Below are 17,868 nucleotides of genomic sequence, written 5' to 3' on the forward strand. Positions count from 1 at the left end.
TTTTAATTTTTTTTTCCAAGTTAAAGAAATGAGCATATGTTGAGAAATATTATTTTCTTATTACTCTGATGGTGGAATTATGTTTTTACATCATTTTGCGGTGTATATATATATTTTAGTTATAGTAAAACTTAGAAATATAAAAGCTAATAATTATCAAAAACAAAAAAGAAATATAAAGGCTAATTATTTTCATATGAAATATATAATATTACAAAAATAAAATGAAATTATTTATTATCTAATTAAATTTTATTATTTTGTTGGTTTAGTTTTGACAAATATATCCCTACTTGAACAATATAAACTTTTTTTTTAATATTTATATGCGAATAAAAAATGATTTGCATCTCATTGTTCAATTTCTTTTCAACTTTTTCAGTTTGGATTTATGGTTTTTTCGAGTCACATTAAAAGTTAACACCCCTATATCAAAATCAGTGACTTGCTGATACATTTTGAACTATGTCGTATCTGATTTTTATAATGAAAACAAAAAATAAATATGTTGCACTTAAAATATTTTTCACATAGAAATTTTTTTGCTAACTCAAAATTTAAATTTTTTTTATCACTTTTTGGGCTTCATATATAAATTAATTTATATGTAAGATAATTAAATGAAGAATCAATTATTAATTTTTAACAGTGGTTCAACGTTTAATAGGGAAAAAATAGTAATATAAGATAATTTTAAATGATCGTACTCTATGTTAAATAAAAATATTATAAATTAGTTTGAACATCAAATTTGTTGAGGGAAAAATAATTTGGTCGATCTGATTTAGTTGATATTTTCTTGTAGAAACGTTAATTATCAAATTATAATTGAATGTTTTTTATGAAAAACTGGTTGAAGTAGTATTTTAATCAAATTGATTAAATAAACTAATTATTGTTTTTTTCCCCATTTTTTATGTAATTATTGTGGAGTGTATAATTCGAGAATTTTTAAAGAAAGATTAAAATAATAAAATAAAATTTATGATAATTTGTGTTATGCAGTTTTACATAAAAAGATACAACAATAAATCATATGAACAGAAGATATCTACTTTTAAAACACACAACTTTAATATCATATGTGTATGTAAGTTTTCAACTTCAGAAATCAAACTACTATTCTAATTTTTAAATTGCCAATTTCATCAACTAACAAAAAGTTTTTTTAATAAATTGTCGCTGAAAAAAATCAACGAAGTGTGGTATACAGAGTCAAAATGCATACTGCTTCCAACTTTCAAGTGACCATAATCGATCAAACATGTAGAAAACATAATATAAGCATTGTGAAATGAAACATGAATCTATCATATCAATATTCCACCAAAGAATTGAACCAGAATATTCAAACAAGCTCATCAAGCACTTCTCAGAGAAAGATTAATTTGATGGTAAAATACGTGAGTATGATTGTGTTTGTAAATTTCAGAATACAAATAACTATAGGTACTATAACATATGTCACTGGAAATGTTTTTTTTTTTTGTGAAAAAGAAGTTGAGATGTTTAACAATTATTTACTATTGTGCAACAATTTGATGATAAAAATGAGATGGGGAAATATTTTTTTTTTTTTTTTTGTGAAAAAGAAGTTGAGATGTTTAACAATTATTTACTGTTGTGCAACAATTTGATGATAAAAATGAGGTGGTCAAATATGTATATATAAAAGTGAGTGAAAGAGAAAGTGTACATGCATGAAAATGAGTAATAAATACAAGGATAACAAATTAAAGATGAGGAAGAGAATGATACATATTTAATGATAACAACTAATTAATGAGGACAATAGAGTAAAATCACAATTCAATCCGTATATTTATATAGATATAGATTAACAATTATTTACTATTGTGCAACAATTTGATGATAAAAATGAGATGGGGAAATGTTTTTTTTTTTTTGGTGAAAAAGAAGTTGAGATGTTTAACAATTATTTACTGTTGTGCAACAATTTGATGATAAAAATGAGGTGATCAAATATGTATATATAAAAGTGAGTGAAAGAGAAAGTGTACATGCATGAAAATGAGTAATAAATACAAGGATAACAAATTAAAGATGAGGAAGAGAATGATACATATTTAATGATAACAACTAATTAATGAAGACAATAGAGTAAAATCACAATTCAATCCGTATATTTATATAGATATAGATAACGGATGTTGCATTGGGAGATATATTTCTCATGGTATATAAATAGTATATGTATTTCGTCGTGACATATATATTTCATTCAAGGTATTGAAAATATTTGACCCGATATGAATTTGAAATCAATTACAAATAATTTTGAAATTGAAAGGAAGCAAAAAACTAATGAAATTTATGCATCTCCCGGAACAAATCCACCCACATTAGGATTACTCGTTAATGGTTGATCAAATCTGATGGATTCACCTTTTGAAACAAGAAGTTATGATCCAGAAGGGATAATATCAACCACTTGACCTCCATCCGACGGATCTGTCAAAAGCTTCCGAATAAGTATAATAAGATCAAGATTATGGTGAAGATTCTATGGTGCTATAACTGGGAAAATAGGTGTGTGCTAAATCATTCATCGATGGAACCAAGGTTCTAATATCTCATAACTTTTGTAAGAATTACTGTGTTTTTCCCTAATTCATCAAATAACATATCAATTCTGATCAAAATATATCTGACTCGAACTAATTTAAGACTAAAATTTGTATGTCTAATACATGAAGACAGGTAAAAATCTGAACTGTTTTAGTAACAAGGATCTCCATCTTAATGACAACCTTGCCTTTGCCAAGTCTTCATGCTAAACTCAATCCAAGTCACTTTCCAACAATCCAAATCGGCTCGAACTATCATTGATCGCGTTGTTCTAGTCATCTGATTCTACAACTGTACTTCATTCACTTTTCATGTACATAGATGAATGACACATGAGTAGTAAAATAATTCTTAAATTATTTTTGAGATATTTGTCATTCATCCATGTACATGAAACAAATGTAAGAACAATAAGTAGAACAGAAGATCTGAACTGAAATTGTATCCATGATCATCGGATCAGTCAAAACCACCACCAAATAAAATGTTTCACGGACAGAAAGAACATTCTGAGTGCTTACTGCAAGATTTCTTCTAGCTTGTTGAGGACTTCCTTTATGTCCGGTCGGAGGAGACGCGAGGGTGAACAACAAGCCATTGCGAGTTGAAAAAACCCAAGAATACAATGTTCGACAACTACCCTTTGATCATTGCTTAGGCCAAGGAGAAAGTCAGGATGATACAACTCCATGATACGGTCATCAAGAATGGCACTTCTCATAGCACTCGGTAAATAAAAGTCTTGATCAGGGTTAGGGTTATCATCCACCGGTTCCTTTCCAGTCAGTAACTCGAGAAGTATGACCCCAAAACTGTATACATCGCTCTCTTGACAGACATCTTTCATTTTAATCAACTCGGGGGCTTTATACCCCTGAAATGCAGAAGCTTCAAGCATTTGCCGAGCAGCAGTTGGATTCAAAAGATTGTATAGGCCAAAATCCGAAATGTATGGCCGGTAATGGCTATCCAATAGTATATTCTTTGACTTAAGGTTTCCATGGATAATGGCCTTTTCAGAAGACGTATGAAGATGATGAATTCCTCTAGCAATCCCTATGGCGATTTTGCTTATGATGGGCCATTTGTGAGCCTCGCTGTTACTATCTGCCCATGTCCGGCAGTTATTAGTACACCAAAGTCAAGTACGTTGAAAATATGGGAAGCAAGAAAAGGAAAAAACGAAAAAAGAAGCAATCACACACTCATAATGAGCTCAGAATCTCGATACGTTATAAACACGTGCAACGGTAGAAAATATGGAGACAGAGAAAAATATAAACTACTTCCACCAGAACTACTCAGCAGTCTTCTCTACTTATCAATGTTCAAACAGCTCAAACTAACATCAGATAAATTCAAATCAGTTAAAAATGAATTTCGATAGCTATAAATGCCGGATAGTTGATGAAAATAGAATCTCGCTCACTTGACAAATTAGAAAGAATTAACCTTGAATCAGTGAGTAACTGAGGACCATGCCAATCATCCTACATATGCTTCAACAAATAAAATTAAGAAAACATCTAAACCAATATCAAATACAGAAAATTCCGATGCGAGCATGATATTCATCCCTCGAAACAAATCTTTGTTCTTTCGAGCTATACTTCTCTTTTAAGTATCCGGTTGCCTCTAACCATTAGTCCATGTCAATGAATAGTGACATTATTTTCATTTCTTCAAAGTAAAACCACTAGAAAACCCTTTTAAGCAATGTAAAAGCAAACAAATACGATAAATTTCTCTTTTGAAGAAATTTGCTTCTTAAAGGTAAAATTAATTACTCATAGCATTTCATAAACTGAACCCAGAAATCAAACACAGATATTTCAGAATCACGCACAACCCGGTAGATCCACAACCCATCACCATATTCAGGAAGCATTAACCAGAATGATTTAACACAAAATGGGTCAAATTTCCAGAATTTTACCTCTGATAAATTGAGCCAAATTTCCAGAACCATAAAATGGATGAACCATCAATTTCTCCCCTCTGGACCCTGCATAAAATGCATTCAAAGGTACCAAATTCGGATGCCTAACAGACCCCAAAAACTCTACAATCGGTACAACATCTTTCATCCTCAAAGTACAAGTAGGTCTCAAGAATCTGAGCAGCAATGTGGGCGTATTTGAATTGACCAAACTAGCCCGGTACAGAGTCCCATAGCTGGATTTTCCTATAACCTCACCAGGGGCATCAAGAATTTCCTGTACAATTAGATCTTTCCCACCTTGAAACTTGATCAAATCCTCTGTATTCGCAACCCCATCTACATCTTTACAATCAAAAGCTGCTTCTATATCTCTTGTACCACTTATTTCTTTTCTCTTCTTCTTCCTCCTCCTCTTCCTCGTACAAATGATAGCGAAAACAAGAATTGTGAAGAAAGTTAGTGACCCTAGTCCTATGATTAAGATCAACTTAAGCTTATGTTCCATTTTCTCATTAGAACGGCGATGGTTCTTCTGGAGATCTTTTTTGGGGGTCAAGATAGGAGCTTTACGGGGTTTCTGCGAAAAATATGAATGACCCAAGATCTCGAACTGGTGTTGGAATCTGAAATTCAAAATGTGAAAGTGAAATCCGAGGTAATCCCAAGAAATTGTTTAAATCCTCCTCATATTGTTCGTGCGTACGTGTGTGAGTGGGTGGGGGAAGAGAGAGAGACTACCAATATATGGATTATTTATCCAGCGAAAATTGTTCATATATTCGCTGTTCACCAACTCCCCACTCGCTCTCTCATTTATTTATTTAAGTAGAATCACATATTATTTTTGTGAATAGTCATATAACAATGTTATGTATATTTAGAGTAGGTATCTTGTGAGACGGTCTCACGAAATTTTTATCTGTGAGACGAGTCAACCCTATCGATATTCACAATAAAAAGTAATACTCTTAGCATAAAAAGTAATATTTTTTCGTGTATGTCTCAAATAAGAGATCTGTCTCACAAAATAGGACATATGAGACTGTCTTTTATTTGAGTCACTCAAGAAAAAGTATTATTTGTGAGACGTGTCAACCATGTCTATATTTACAATAAAAAGTGATACTTTTGACATAAAAATAATATTTTTTCTTGAGTGACTCAAATAAAATATTTATCTCATAAAATTGACTCATTAGAACGTCTCACACGAGTTTTTGTATAATTGAAAATGTATCAAATATAAATCGTCAAATTTGCAAGAGTGCTTATTCCATCTTTTCTGTAATATTAAATGGTTGGATCAGTTAAACAAATTTGAGTCTTATTTAGATATAATAAAAATAGTTGGGTTTATTTATTTAGTAAGAAATTAAATAATACGAAATTATAAATTATAAGTTCCAAAACAGAGGGACAAAGAAGATTAAGCACGTGGTCCGGATTCATTAAGTATCTCTCAATTTGTGGCGAAGAAAAAAGTAACAATGTCCTTCTCCAATATATCCATGTTTTTAAGTGAACATAAATGTATGATTCTGAAAATACATATTTATTTTTAATAACAATGACTTATTTGTTCATGTTTACTTTATATGAAAGATTCTTCATATTGCATTTAATTACTATATTTGTATGCATGTTTCATAATTGGCTAGAATCAATCAATTAATGCTCCATCTATAAAAATCAAAAATAACCAAAAAATAGCACCATAGGGGGGAAGAAAGCAAGAACTAACTACCAATTCTCTCGAGAGGCATATCTCTTAGAGTAGATCTCTTGTGAGACGGTCTCACGAATTTTTATCTGTGAGACGAGTCAACCCTACCGATATTCACAATAAAAAGTAATATTTTTAGCATAAAAATTAATACTTTTTCATAGATGACCTAAATAAGATATCCATATCACAAGATACGATCCGTGAGACAGTCTCACATAAATTTTTGCCTACCTCTTATACTATTTAATAGGTCAAGATGATTTTATAAAATCGATCAAAATTCCAAAACTAATCTTAAAAATATTTTAAAAAATGGAAAATATCATAATAGACTTATATTATGATTTTTCATATGTTTTAAAATTTCCGCAACTTCATTTGTATTTACTATTTATTTAATTATTTTAACCAACATCAATTTTTTTATACAGCTTACTAAAATTGTATTGTTAAATTTTATTTTAACAATTAAATATATATCTTCCTTTCACGTCTTACTTTTTCTGCTAGTTAATTAGGTGTCTCGTTTACTGATAACGATATAAGTTAGTTGTTATTACCCGTAAACAATGTGACAAAATGTCTCAATCATTTGGCAAATTATAATTAAGTCATTAAATTTCAGAAATTCCTAAAGAAACAATTGGTAACCAGTTTGTCGTTTTATTGAAAAATATAATTGGTGATCGCAATGTAGCTCTAATATTTTTTTAAATCTTACAGTAGTCTAAGTTTCAAATTTCGATTGATATCATAATATAGACAATTATTACATTTGGTACACAAATAATAGGTAGACTTTTTTCTCACTTTATTTGCACATACCAAAAAATGCAATCCCTTATCCCACTTGTCTTTTGGAGCAAAAAGTGAAACAAATTTTTGGCCAGAAAAATTATCCTTGCATACAGAGAAAGTGTCTTTTTGTTTGGACAGGCTCTCTATTTGAGTTTGAGTACTCGCTATTTTTTTTTATTTAATTAAATAATAATAATTATAATATATTTTTTTTATTAATCTTTTTAATTGGAAATGTGTACATATTTTCCATATTATGAATTTTAAAAATGTTACTTACAAGTCGCTAATGAATTTTAAGAATAATGGGAATTCCTGAATTTTTCAAATGACATCAACTAAAATTTAGTAATATAATTTGGTTGGTAATGAGCACATGCAAGAGACAGACATACCATATCTTCTCCTCTGTTAAAAAAATATATGACATCAGAGCAGTGGTTCATTGTTTCTCACTTGTACTCCTCATGAAAATGGCATTGGTCTATCCTTCTCCCATCCCCTATATTAGGGTTTAAAAAAAAAAAAAAAAACTATGTTAAAATATATTAAATAAATAATATAATTTAGCATTATCAGCGGGTGTTTAATTCCAATAATCCTAATATTGAAAAGACACAATAATTAAAATATGTCTAAAGTCAGAAATATATATGTAAAATTTCATAAAAAATGTGAAGTAGGTCTCTTGTGATACGGTCTCACGAATCTTTATCTGTAGACGGATCAACCCCACCGATACTCACAATAAAAAGTAATACTCTTAGCATAGAAAGTAATACTTTTTGTATAATTTCATCACTTAGTTCTGCTGTAGCACATGTATTTATTACTTGTTATTGATGTTTTAAAACAATAATATATCATTAAAATCAGTTTTTAAAAATATTGTCATAATTTTTTTATGAATAATATCAGAAATACATGTAATACATCGTTACAACGATTTTTACAATCAGTGTATGACTGTATTTTGTATTCAGTATATCCCATGATTTTGACACCGTCTGCCCTATCTATTGGCTCAAAATTCGTGGCCCTTCTCGTGTGTTTATATGTAAAAGAAGCCCCCACAAAAAAAATATATTAATAAGCTAACAGAAAGTTAATAATTTGGGTCCCAAGAGCCCATAACAATTTGACATATCCACATGGAAAACTAAATGCAGAGACCCTTTTATTACATGAATCCAACAACTTCCATCAAACATCGATGGCCATGTTTTAATTAGTTGAGACAAAAACTCGGTGTTGTGAACTAATTTTGTGATATATATCTATACTCTGATTCAATTCATGAAAAAATATTCATGAAAGCTTACTCGTTAGTCTATACCATGCAATTGAGCCCCCAAGTTTGTTATATGCGAATACTAATCTAATAATGTATTTGATACAATTCAATGTATTCGATTGTTTCAAGAGTACGTGTCTTGTGAGACGGTCTCACGAATATTTATTTGTGCGACGGATCAATCATACTGATATTCACAATAAAAAGTAATACTCTTAACATAAAAAGTAATATTTTTTCATAGATGACCCAAATAAGATATATGTCTCACAAAATATGACCCTGAGACCGTCTCACACGAGTTTTTGTCTTGTTGGCAAAAACTTGTGTGAGACGGTCTCACGGGTCGTATTTTGTGAGACGGTATCACGAATCGTATTTTGTGAGACGAATATCTTATTTGGGTCATCTATGAAAAATATTACTTTTTATGCTAAGAGTATTATTTTTATTGTGAATATCGGTAGGGTTGATCTGTCTCACATATAAAGATTCGTGAGAACGTCTCACAAGAGACCCACTTTTCTACAAGATATATTTCCAAATTGTTAATCGAAAAACAGGTAATCCCGAAAGTACAACTCCGAAGATCCTAGATGTGTTCGATCAAATAAATTGATTAAACCAATTGATCAATTGATTTCGAACTTAAATCACGTTGTACACAATCAAATATCTTATTACACAAATTTCTTGATCCATGATAGAGTCATTTAAAATACAACAAATAACGAGTAATGTAAATTATTTGCATGTCATATTTTACGAACAAATTTTGTACGTTAAATGGAGAGTGGGGATAACACAAATTGGATTCAACGTATGTCTAAACACAACATAGCGATTCCATGTATTGAAATGCATTTGTACCAGAAAACCTCAAAAAATCTTCAAACTCAGCACCCTCGAACTCATGCAACATTTCAAAAGTCTTGGAATCAAGATTGAACCTTAAAACTTTCCCCGGAATCTGCAAAACCAAGAACGAATTGCCCCCTTCCTCATCCGCAATCAGCGAAAATACCGAGAAAGCATAGTAACACCAGTCCGTAGGATGATATTCATCCCTGATCATCCCCGGATAAACAGCAACAACTGGTGCAAGATCGACCTGGTACTTAACAAACCACTCGGACTGATCCTTCTTCATCTCGTAGACGTCGAACCCAATATTCGACCCACGGATATCCATGTAATACAAGTGCCCACAAGATTCTCCGAAGTAAAAATTGTCTCTCCAATCCCAGCCGTGCGGGATTGGTGGCATCTGCATTGTCTCCAATGCCTGATTCTCAATATCGTAATATAAAGAATCTCCTATCCCGGTATTGATCCAATGAATTGCGCCATTGAAATAGACACCATTTTCGAAATTGGCCTCTGCCGTGAAGGGTTCGCTGCATATTCTCCAAGGACCTGTGTTGGATGAGTAACTTTCGATTTGGTATCGGTATTCATCGGAATCTGTTTCGAATCCTCGGATGCAGACAACTGTGTAATGAGGAGACTTTGTAGGATCAAAAGCCAAGCTCATCCCACGAATTTGATTCGAAATCCCTGTTCTCGGTTCCAAATTTGGAAGTGTGGAAAAGTTCTTGGTGGTTGGATTGTAAACGTAATATTTCAGATTATGTACCCGGGTCCAAGAGCTGCAACAGAGCAGCAAGCCATTGCAAGATTGCAAAATTCTGATGCCGGAAGGATCTTCGGTGAAGTTAAGCTTATTGAATGGCGAGTTCGTTGACTTTTGGTTGGAAAAAGGTAGAAATTCGAAGCTTACATCGGTCCGAGATCCAGAACAGGGCAAGAAAAGTCCGATGGCTGGATTGGGATCTGGGTTCCGGAGATAACAGAATTCAGGATTTGTGATCAGAGAGTGCCATTTCTTGGATACTACTTTGAAACGGACGAGTGATTTGATGGGAAGACGAAGTAAAATTTCGACCAACAGATCGTGGATTGAAGCAACAATATGAGCTGATTCAGCCTCATCTGTCGTTTTGGAAAGCTTGATTTTTATTTTCATGATTTTTTGTGTATTTGATTTAGAGGTTCATGACTTATTTTTATTCAATCGAAAGATTTCTGAAGAAGCCGCATGTAAAATAATTTGTCCTTTTGACTCATGATTGATGCAAAGACTCTTGCAGAAGAAGCTTTAATAAAAGTATTTATCAACTCAATGAAATAGATAATTTGATTTTAGACTTATTATTTGGTACTCTTAGGAAAGGACCCCGACTCACGTAGGAGAAGAAAGATCGGAAACTCAGAGTTGGTCTCAGAAAACTAAGAAGAGGTCGAGTGGAAGTCAACTTTGATTAAAAAAAAGATAGCATCTTATTTAAACTATCTCGAGCATGCATCAATCCACCAAACATATCAAACCACTACCTACTCATACAAGCCCAAGCCTATGGCCTTAATTGGGCAACACAATAAGAGTAAGTTAATTGATCACAGACTCTGTCCATCAATAATCAAGGGTCATGTTCCCCACCACGTTCTCATATTGTGCTGAAGCTAAGTCGTGGGTCACGTCCTCACATTGTGGTCATACCCAAGGATCTCAGAGGAGTTATTGACTCTGGTACCTTATAAATACCCCAGCAGAGGTAAAATCAGATAGTTCACTTTTAATTCTTACAAACACGCTTTGCATATTTATTTAAATACACTTTCTTTCATTTGCATGCATACTTGATTGACTTGAGCGTCAGAATATTCACGTCCGAAACTCTTTCGACGCCCAACTAATGTTTCTTGTTCTCAGTTAGACAAGCTACCTAGATCAGGTTCATCTTGCCTAGTCACCAACACGTGTAAGGAAAGAACATATCTTTGTCTGAGAATTATCCAATCAACTCACCAAAATTTTCCGAGCTGCATCAATATTCAAGATAAATTTTAATGCATCAAACTTTTTCAACATGAAACTAGAGAAAATAAACTGGCGATGAAGAAAGGACTCACAGATTATAATTATAATACCGAGTTACGCGACTTGGACCTGCTGCACGACATATCAGGATAAACTGCTTCAATGGGTGAAAGATCAACCTTGTACTTCACGTACCACTGCGAATAATCACTCTTCATCTCATACACATCGACCTGGACTTATCGACTCCGCATATCATATGTTGTGAAGGGCCCGATGCGAATTCTCTAAGATTTGGTATCGGGTGAATACATGTCGATTTGATTATTATATAACTTATAATAAAAAAATGTGAGAAACATATTAATTTGAAAATAACAATAATGATCATATTTAGATAATTATTGTACCTGTATATGCACGCTACTCGTGCAAATGGACATTATGAATATATGAAGCGTATTTTTTTATTTACATATATTAAGTAAGCAATATGAGGGAAAAAATAATAAATCAATAACAACAACAATAATAATAAATAACACATGAAACAGCTAAATTTTGGCAAAAACTTGTGTGAGAAAGTCTCACAGGTCGTATTTTGTGATACAAATATCTTATTGGGTCATCCATGAAAAATATTACTTTTTATGCTAATAGTATTACTTTTTATTTTGAATATCGGTAGGGTTGACCCGTCTCACAGATCAATATTCGTGTACCGTCTCATAATAAACCTACTCCTAAATTTTTCATCAAAAACCAAACCAACTGAAATCAATTATTTCAGTTAGTATACATAACAACTGATTGTTAAAAAAATATAGAAATTTTGTTTTACAAAAAAAATATAAACCTATTTTGACAAAAAAGAAAAAGAAAAGGAATCTGTGTGTGCACAGGAATGTTAAGATACACCCATGACCCATTTAGTTACACTAGCATAAAGTACGTGCGATACATGTAAATAACAATTATATAATAAAAATAAAAAATTTGATTTTTTTAAAAAATAATTTGAATCATTTTGTTATTTATTTGAGTTTAATATCTTGTTATATTAGACGAATAAATTAATTAAGAACTTATATAATTTACTTTCGAATTTTTTGCCAAATTAAAATTCAAATTGTTAATTTTATAATATATAATAAATTATAATTAGCATAATATATGGAACCAAATAAATTGAAATAATTTTTTTAAAAAAAAAATATAGTCAAACACCACGTATAAGGCATAATAAACTAAAAATCAATCAAATTGTGGACTTTATCAATACATAAATCATAATTTACATAAATTAAGCACACAAACGATAAATAATTATCAATTTAAATTATCATGACTAACTCATCAAAATAACATCAAAACTAATGAAATAATAATATTGATAGTAAAAATATAACTCATAATATTTAATTATATAATATTTAAACACCTACATAATTTTTTTACTTTTTTTTATAATTTGGTATCATAGATAATTATTTTTATATCAGAATCTATCTTTTATAAACTATATCGATGATTATTAATTTCTTGTTAAATATAATTTAAAATAATAAATAAATCAACATATATAATGAAATACACATTTAAATAAGATTATATGGCAAATATCAAATAAAATCTAATAAACTCATAGATAATTATTAAACATAAATTTTAAACTATTGGTATGACTTTCACATAATAATTTGAAATATAACCAAAGAAAAAAACTTGCATAAAAAATGTTATTTTTTGTATTTGTTGAATTAGTTAGTTTGATTTCAAAATAAATAAAGATGTTAAAATATCATATGTAAAAGCTCTAATACTTTGACAGATGTTATTCAATGATCATTATAATTTATATTTATTATAAAGATTATATATATATATATTATTTTTTATAATATAAAATAACTTTCGCCTCATCAAAATATTAACAAAACTAATGAAATAATATCAATAGTAAACTTTAACTCATAATATTTAATTTAAAAATATTTAACCTCCTATATAACTTTTTTACCTTTTGTTTTCAGAATTCTATATCATAAATAATTTATTTTATATCAGCATATATATAAATATTATGTATTTGTATGTGTTTAGTAATATATGTATGTATATTGAATATTTCAAACTATTTGTTTTTTATGATCCATTTTTTAATATCAAATAGGTCGTAGTATTGAACATTGAATTCATTTGTTTTCTAGTTTTCGAGTTGTATCATAGTCAAATTATATGCAATATTTCTATCACCTACTTGACTATAGATTTTTTAATTTTTTTTTAAAATTTCATAAATAATTTGAAAAACATATATATAAATTAAAAATTATAAATCAAAAAATCGCATACTATCAAATTTTGTGCATTGAATTTATAAATTTGTCTGACATATAATTTTTTTTTGAAATTTCTATTATCATCCATTTTTAAATATTAAATAAAACAGTTATACAATATGTGAGACAGTAAAATTAATTGTTTAATAGTTATGTTTTAAATTTATATTATGAGAACTGATTTAACTGATTTTTTGGAAATTGAAATTTAATTTTCAAATGAATAAAACCGAATTTTCGAATTATTTCGATTTGATCTAATTATTGCCCACCCCAGCTATTCATATTATAAATTTTGACCTTTTGTTTTTATGTATAAGCATTTATTTATTTTGTATATTATATAATTATTGGAAAATATTATATGACAGCATGTCAAAAAAATTACATGGGGTGGCCAATATCCCGAGCTTCAATTTGTCCTGGCTCCCCTCCCATCCCGTAAACCCTAAATTGCGACACTCTTTTCCGCAATAACGGGAGCAATGGGAAGCGACACCGAGACGGAGAAATCGCAACAGAAGGAGAGGGAGAAAAAGAAGCTGATGGCACTGGCTCCCATCGCCAAACCACTCGCTGGCAAGAAGCTCTGCAAACGCACCCTCAAACTTGTCCGCAGAGGTTCTCATTTACATTTGATAACAGTACATTTTCACACGTGTTTGTATCATGTCAGTAATTTATTTGTATTTCTATTTGGGTTGTGTTTATTTATTGAATCGGTAAATTTTGCGTGTATTTTATAATCAATAAATTTCAGCCGCGGAGCACAAGTGCTTGAAGAGAGGCGTTAAGGAGGTTGTAAAAAGTATCCGCCGTGGCAACAAAGGGTATAGTCATATAATGATGAGTTTGTTGTGCTAGTTTGGTTGATATCATCCCCATTGTATGTTTGATATTTGCTTATGTAATAATATGATCACGGCAGTGATCAGCAATGAGTATAAGTAGTACTTAACATTTTTTGATATTTCTTTTGGAACGGTTAAGTTAGCTAGTTGACATACAATTTACACAAGAAAGAAAGTGAAGCATTAGATAATTGATCTTAAAAACTAGATCAAACCCGTTGAGTGGCTCATTGACCATGACCAATATAATTACATGAGGATTGAAGTTTGAGATTTGTGTCAAGGGTTGTAGTTTGAAAAGGATTTGCAATGTTAATTTTGACGAAATATATTTGGCATACTGAGCAGTTTAGTCAATGAACCTCTTGATTAATGGAAGAGTATAGCTACTAGCTGTTGAGGTACATTGTTCTGTGTGCTTTAAACTAATTCTTCTCCTTTCTTGTGCAAAATTTTGGAAATTTGTAAGATAAAATTTTTGTGATGTCTTGGTAAAAAAATTGGCCCATTTTTGGAGCTTCGTAGAGCTGATAAATTGAAAATTACTTTAGACCTTAGAGATCTGTACCCTTCTTGACTGATGGTTGACGGGTTTTAGAATCTTTAGAACATTTATATTAATCCCTAATGCAGATGTGGCAGAGCTGGATTCCGTCATCTCCATTGCTGGATTTGTCATTTTGGTTTTCCAGATGGTTTTTTGCCCTTTATTTTTTGCTCAAGGTGGGGAAGGGAGTGTGGAAGAGGAGGATGATAGCATGCTCAAGAGCCAATCGTTAATTTTTAAATGCACTCTTTTGGTTAAAAATTTGTATGGTTGGCCCAATCTAAAAATTGATTTTTCAGAATCTGCCTTGTACATGACTTAACACAATCTTGATACCTATCTTACTTGAATAATTGTATTGATGGCAGGTTATGTGTTATAGCTGGGAATATATCACCTATTGACGTCATCACCCATGTTCCAATCTTATGTGAAGAAGCCAATATACCTTACGTATATGTTCCATCAAAGGAAGTAAGTGTGTCTTGTTCACTCCCCCTCACCGCCTATTACAATGTTAGAATTATATGGATTAAAATTGTGGATATAGTTGATGTATGAATTAATTTATGATGTCTGCATGGAAAAATGACTATTTGATTGACAAGAAACTGGAGGTGGAAAACTCTTTCTACGAACAATTCCTGCACGAAGTTGCTTCTCCAGCAGCTACAGCGGAAATAAACTAGCATGTGTTAAAGTCTAAAGGCCTGTCGGTTGTTTTTCCCTCATGGTGTTTGTCTGAAAAATATGGAATTGAATTAATTTTTATCTACACATGTGAAAAGGTTGATGAGAAACTGTGACAAATGGGGACGCTTGCCAACATACATCAAATTTCAGACAAAGTTTGTTCAAGAACAGTTACCGTGACCCACTTACTGTCTGTCGTTGTTTTCTATTCCATGCATAATATTTTTCATTGTCATCGATATCTGAAACTTCTCAATGAACATGGCAATCAAGTACTGCTTCAGTTATTTTCATTATCAGCCATCAAAACACCTTGATTGACAGAATTGGAAACGAATGACACCTTGTTTTAGGACCTTGCAAATGCCGGAGCCACCAAGAGGCCAACTTGTTGTGTGCTGGTACTAACAAAGCCTACAAAAGGGGAACTTGGCCAGGAGGAACAAGAGAAACTGAAGGGAGACTACGACCAGGTTGCATCAGAAGTATCTGAATTGGCTAACTCGATGTTTTGAAGCTCCAGGCGTCGCACATTTTGGAGTTAGTCTGTAGTTTAAATCTCTCAACCGTTAGCCTCATCTAGCTGGTATATCAATCTCAAGTTTGTCTAATGAGAAAGTTTATTCAAGTTAGTGTTCACTGGAATATTGGGTTAAAATTGTTCACCAACTATGCGCACGAGTTTTCCCAGTCAGTATTTCCGATGTGTCTTTTTTCTTCTTTGCATGACAATTACTTCTTTTCGCGATGTGATTTCTCTACACCTCGTGACACAGAAATGAAATTTGAAATTCAGTTGTTTTAAAAATTATTATTAAAAAATATAGAATTCCACGCATACATGCATGTACCATTCAAAGTAAATTTCAAATATTGTAAAAAATATGTAGAATCAAACAATAGAGTTTATTGATCGGTAAATAAGTTTACAATTCTTTGGAGAAATTATAATATATCTCCTCTCTCTCCATTTTCGCTATAGGACACCGCCCCATAATGCATTAAGGTTGATATGAACCACCTTTTTATCAAAAAACATCACCATCAACTAGGGGTGAGCGCGTGTCGGGTTTCAGGTTCGGATGTCCGAAATTTCGGGTACTCAACAAGTCGGATAGTAAATTTTATTACCCGACATCAGCCCGATCATGTCGAGTACCCGACATGATAGGATATTTTCGGGTACCCGGAAAAAAAAAAAAATTTATTATTATTTTTTTGAAAAAAATATATATATTTCACATTTCATAAAAAATAATGTCATTATATCGAGTTATGGATAGTCATTATATCATATTATGACTAGTAAATTAAAAAAAACACATGTATTTTTCACATTTCACAAAATATCATGTCATTATATCATTTTATTATTAGTTATTTGTCATTATATCGGGTTATGACTAGCCACAATACATGCATTTTTTAAATGAACAGACGGACAGACCCATAAATTTTTTTTTAAAATTTTTCAGGTATCGGGTACCCGACGAACCCGTTTTTTTAAAAATATAACCGACCCGATCGGGTATCCGATACGCGAAAATAAACGCTCATCCCTACCATCAACCTTAGATTTGTTGCTATGTGACATTGTCTCCAAATTGTCTATACATTTTTATATTATATTAGTGTATCGAGCACATGTTGGATTAAAGGTGGGCTTTTAGGCTTATGCGCTTTCCATGTGAGTGAATGGAAATTTGGAAAGGTGGATTTTTCCCACATTGGAAAAATGAAGTGGTATAGATAAGTTATATTGTGTTACACTTTATGGAGGTGTAACTATGATTGGTCAAGAGGCTCTCTCTCGCGCACACAGGCGCAGGGGGGGGTGGCTTGACTCGTGTACAAGCGTACGAGCGCGACCTGGGCGCGTCGAATGTCGGACCGATCAAGGCAAAAATCGCCTAGCAGTCTATGCCGTCTTTTGTTATTTTTTTTGGTTGAGACCTTTCACATGCTCTTGAGACCTTTCACATGGCTTGGCTTTTGATGCTTCATCTCACCAACTCTTGGTGTTTCATCTACCATCTTTAAGGCAACCTTTGGCCTTTCATATGGATGTGATTGACATGTATAAATAGGAGATGTGCTTAGCCAAGAAAGGAGAGAGAAAAAACACCTGCAAATTCACTTTCCCTTGCATTCTGTTTTCCATCTTGCTGTCGTTCTGCTGAATTTCTGGTTCTGCTGAAATTCTGT

The 17,868-nt window shown here is 31.7% G+C and overlaps 3 protein-coding genes across 4 annotated transcripts; 1 reads left to right on the top strand and 2 right to left on the bottom strand.

Annotated features, from left to right (window-relative positions):
• Window positions 1–2,569: 2,569 nt before the first annotated feature.
• LOC142525292 (putative kinase-like protein TMKL1) lies at window positions 2,570–5,290 on the bottom strand. Its single transcript, XM_075629537.1, has 2 exons — window positions 4,526–5,290; window positions 2,570–3,696 (listed from the first exon to the last, which is right to left on the bottom strand). Exons 1-2 carry the CDS (start codon window positions 5,034–5,036, stop codon window positions 3,107–3,109), a joined length of 1,101 nt encoding a protein of 366 aa, XP_075485652.1. The 5' UTR covers window positions 5,037–5,290; the 3' UTR covers window positions 2,570–3,106.
• Window positions 5,291–9,143: 3,853 nt separating this feature from the next.
• On the bottom strand, window positions 9,144–10,523 carry LOC142524629 (F-box protein At5g07610-like). Its single transcript, XM_075628671.1, has one exon. It carries the CDS (start codon window positions 10,373–10,375, stop codon window positions 9,176–9,178), a length of 1,200 nt encoding a protein of 399 aa, XP_075484786.1. The 5' UTR covers window positions 10,376–10,523; the 3' UTR covers window positions 9,144–9,175.
• A 3,443-nt stretch (window positions 10,524–13,966) lies between these two features.
• Window positions 13,967–16,376, top strand: LOC142525417 (H/ACA ribonucleoprotein complex subunit 2-like protein). 2 transcript variants are annotated; one of them, XR_012815071.1, is made up of 5 exons: window positions 13,967–14,193; window positions 14,333–14,402; window positions 15,339–15,444; window positions 16,017–16,264; window positions 16,297–16,376. XR_012815071.1 is itself a non-coding variant. In XM_075629705.1 (4 exons), exons 1-4 carry the CDS (start codon window positions 14,058–14,060, stop codon window positions 16,176–16,178), a joined length of 474 nt encoding a protein of 157 aa, XP_075485820.1. In that variant the 5' UTR covers window positions 13,967–14,057; the 3' UTR covers window positions 16,179–16,376. The 2 variants fall into 2 exon arrangements, 1 of the variants encoding a protein (XP_075485820.1); XM_075629705.1 differs by having other exon boundaries at window positions 16,017–16,376.
• The last annotated feature ends 1,492 nt before the right edge of the window (window positions 16,377–17,868 follow it).

This window comes from Primulina tabacum, chromosome 14 (genome assembly GCF_025594145.1).
Source record: "Primulina tabacum isolate GXHZ01 chromosome 14, ASM2559414v2, whole genome shotgun sequence".
NCBI classification, from domain to species: Eukaryota; Viridiplantae; Streptophyta; class Magnoliopsida; order Lamiales; family Gesneriaceae; genus Primulina; species Primulina tabacum.

Excerpts from the sequence above, each read along its gene's own strand:
- LOC142525292 (XM_075629537.1), bottom strand. The coding sequence starts at position 5,036 with ATGGAACATAAGCTTAAGTTGATCTTAATCATAGGACTAGGGTCACTA. Across the intron at positions 3,697-4,525 it reads TTTGGCTCAATTTATCAGAG|ATAGTAACAGCGAGGCTCAC; the intron begins GTAAAATTCTGG and ends GGACATGGGCAG.
- LOC142524629 (XM_075628671.1), bottom strand. The coding sequence starts at position 10,375 with ATGAAAATAAAAATCAAGCTTTCCAAAACGACAGATGAGGCTGAATCA.
- LOC142525417 (XM_075629705.1), top strand. The coding sequence starts at position 14,058 with ATGGGAAGCGACACCGAGACGGAGAAATCGCAACAGAAGGAGAGGGAG. Across the intron at positions 14,194-14,332 it reads CCTCAAACTTGTCCGCAGAG|CCGCGGAGCACAAGTGCTTG; the intron begins GTTCTCATTTAC and ends AATAAATTTCAG. Across the intron at positions 14,403-15,338 it reads ATCCGCCGTGGCAACAAAGG|GTTATGTGTTATAGCTGGGA; the intron begins GTATAGTCATAT and ends TATTGATGGCAG.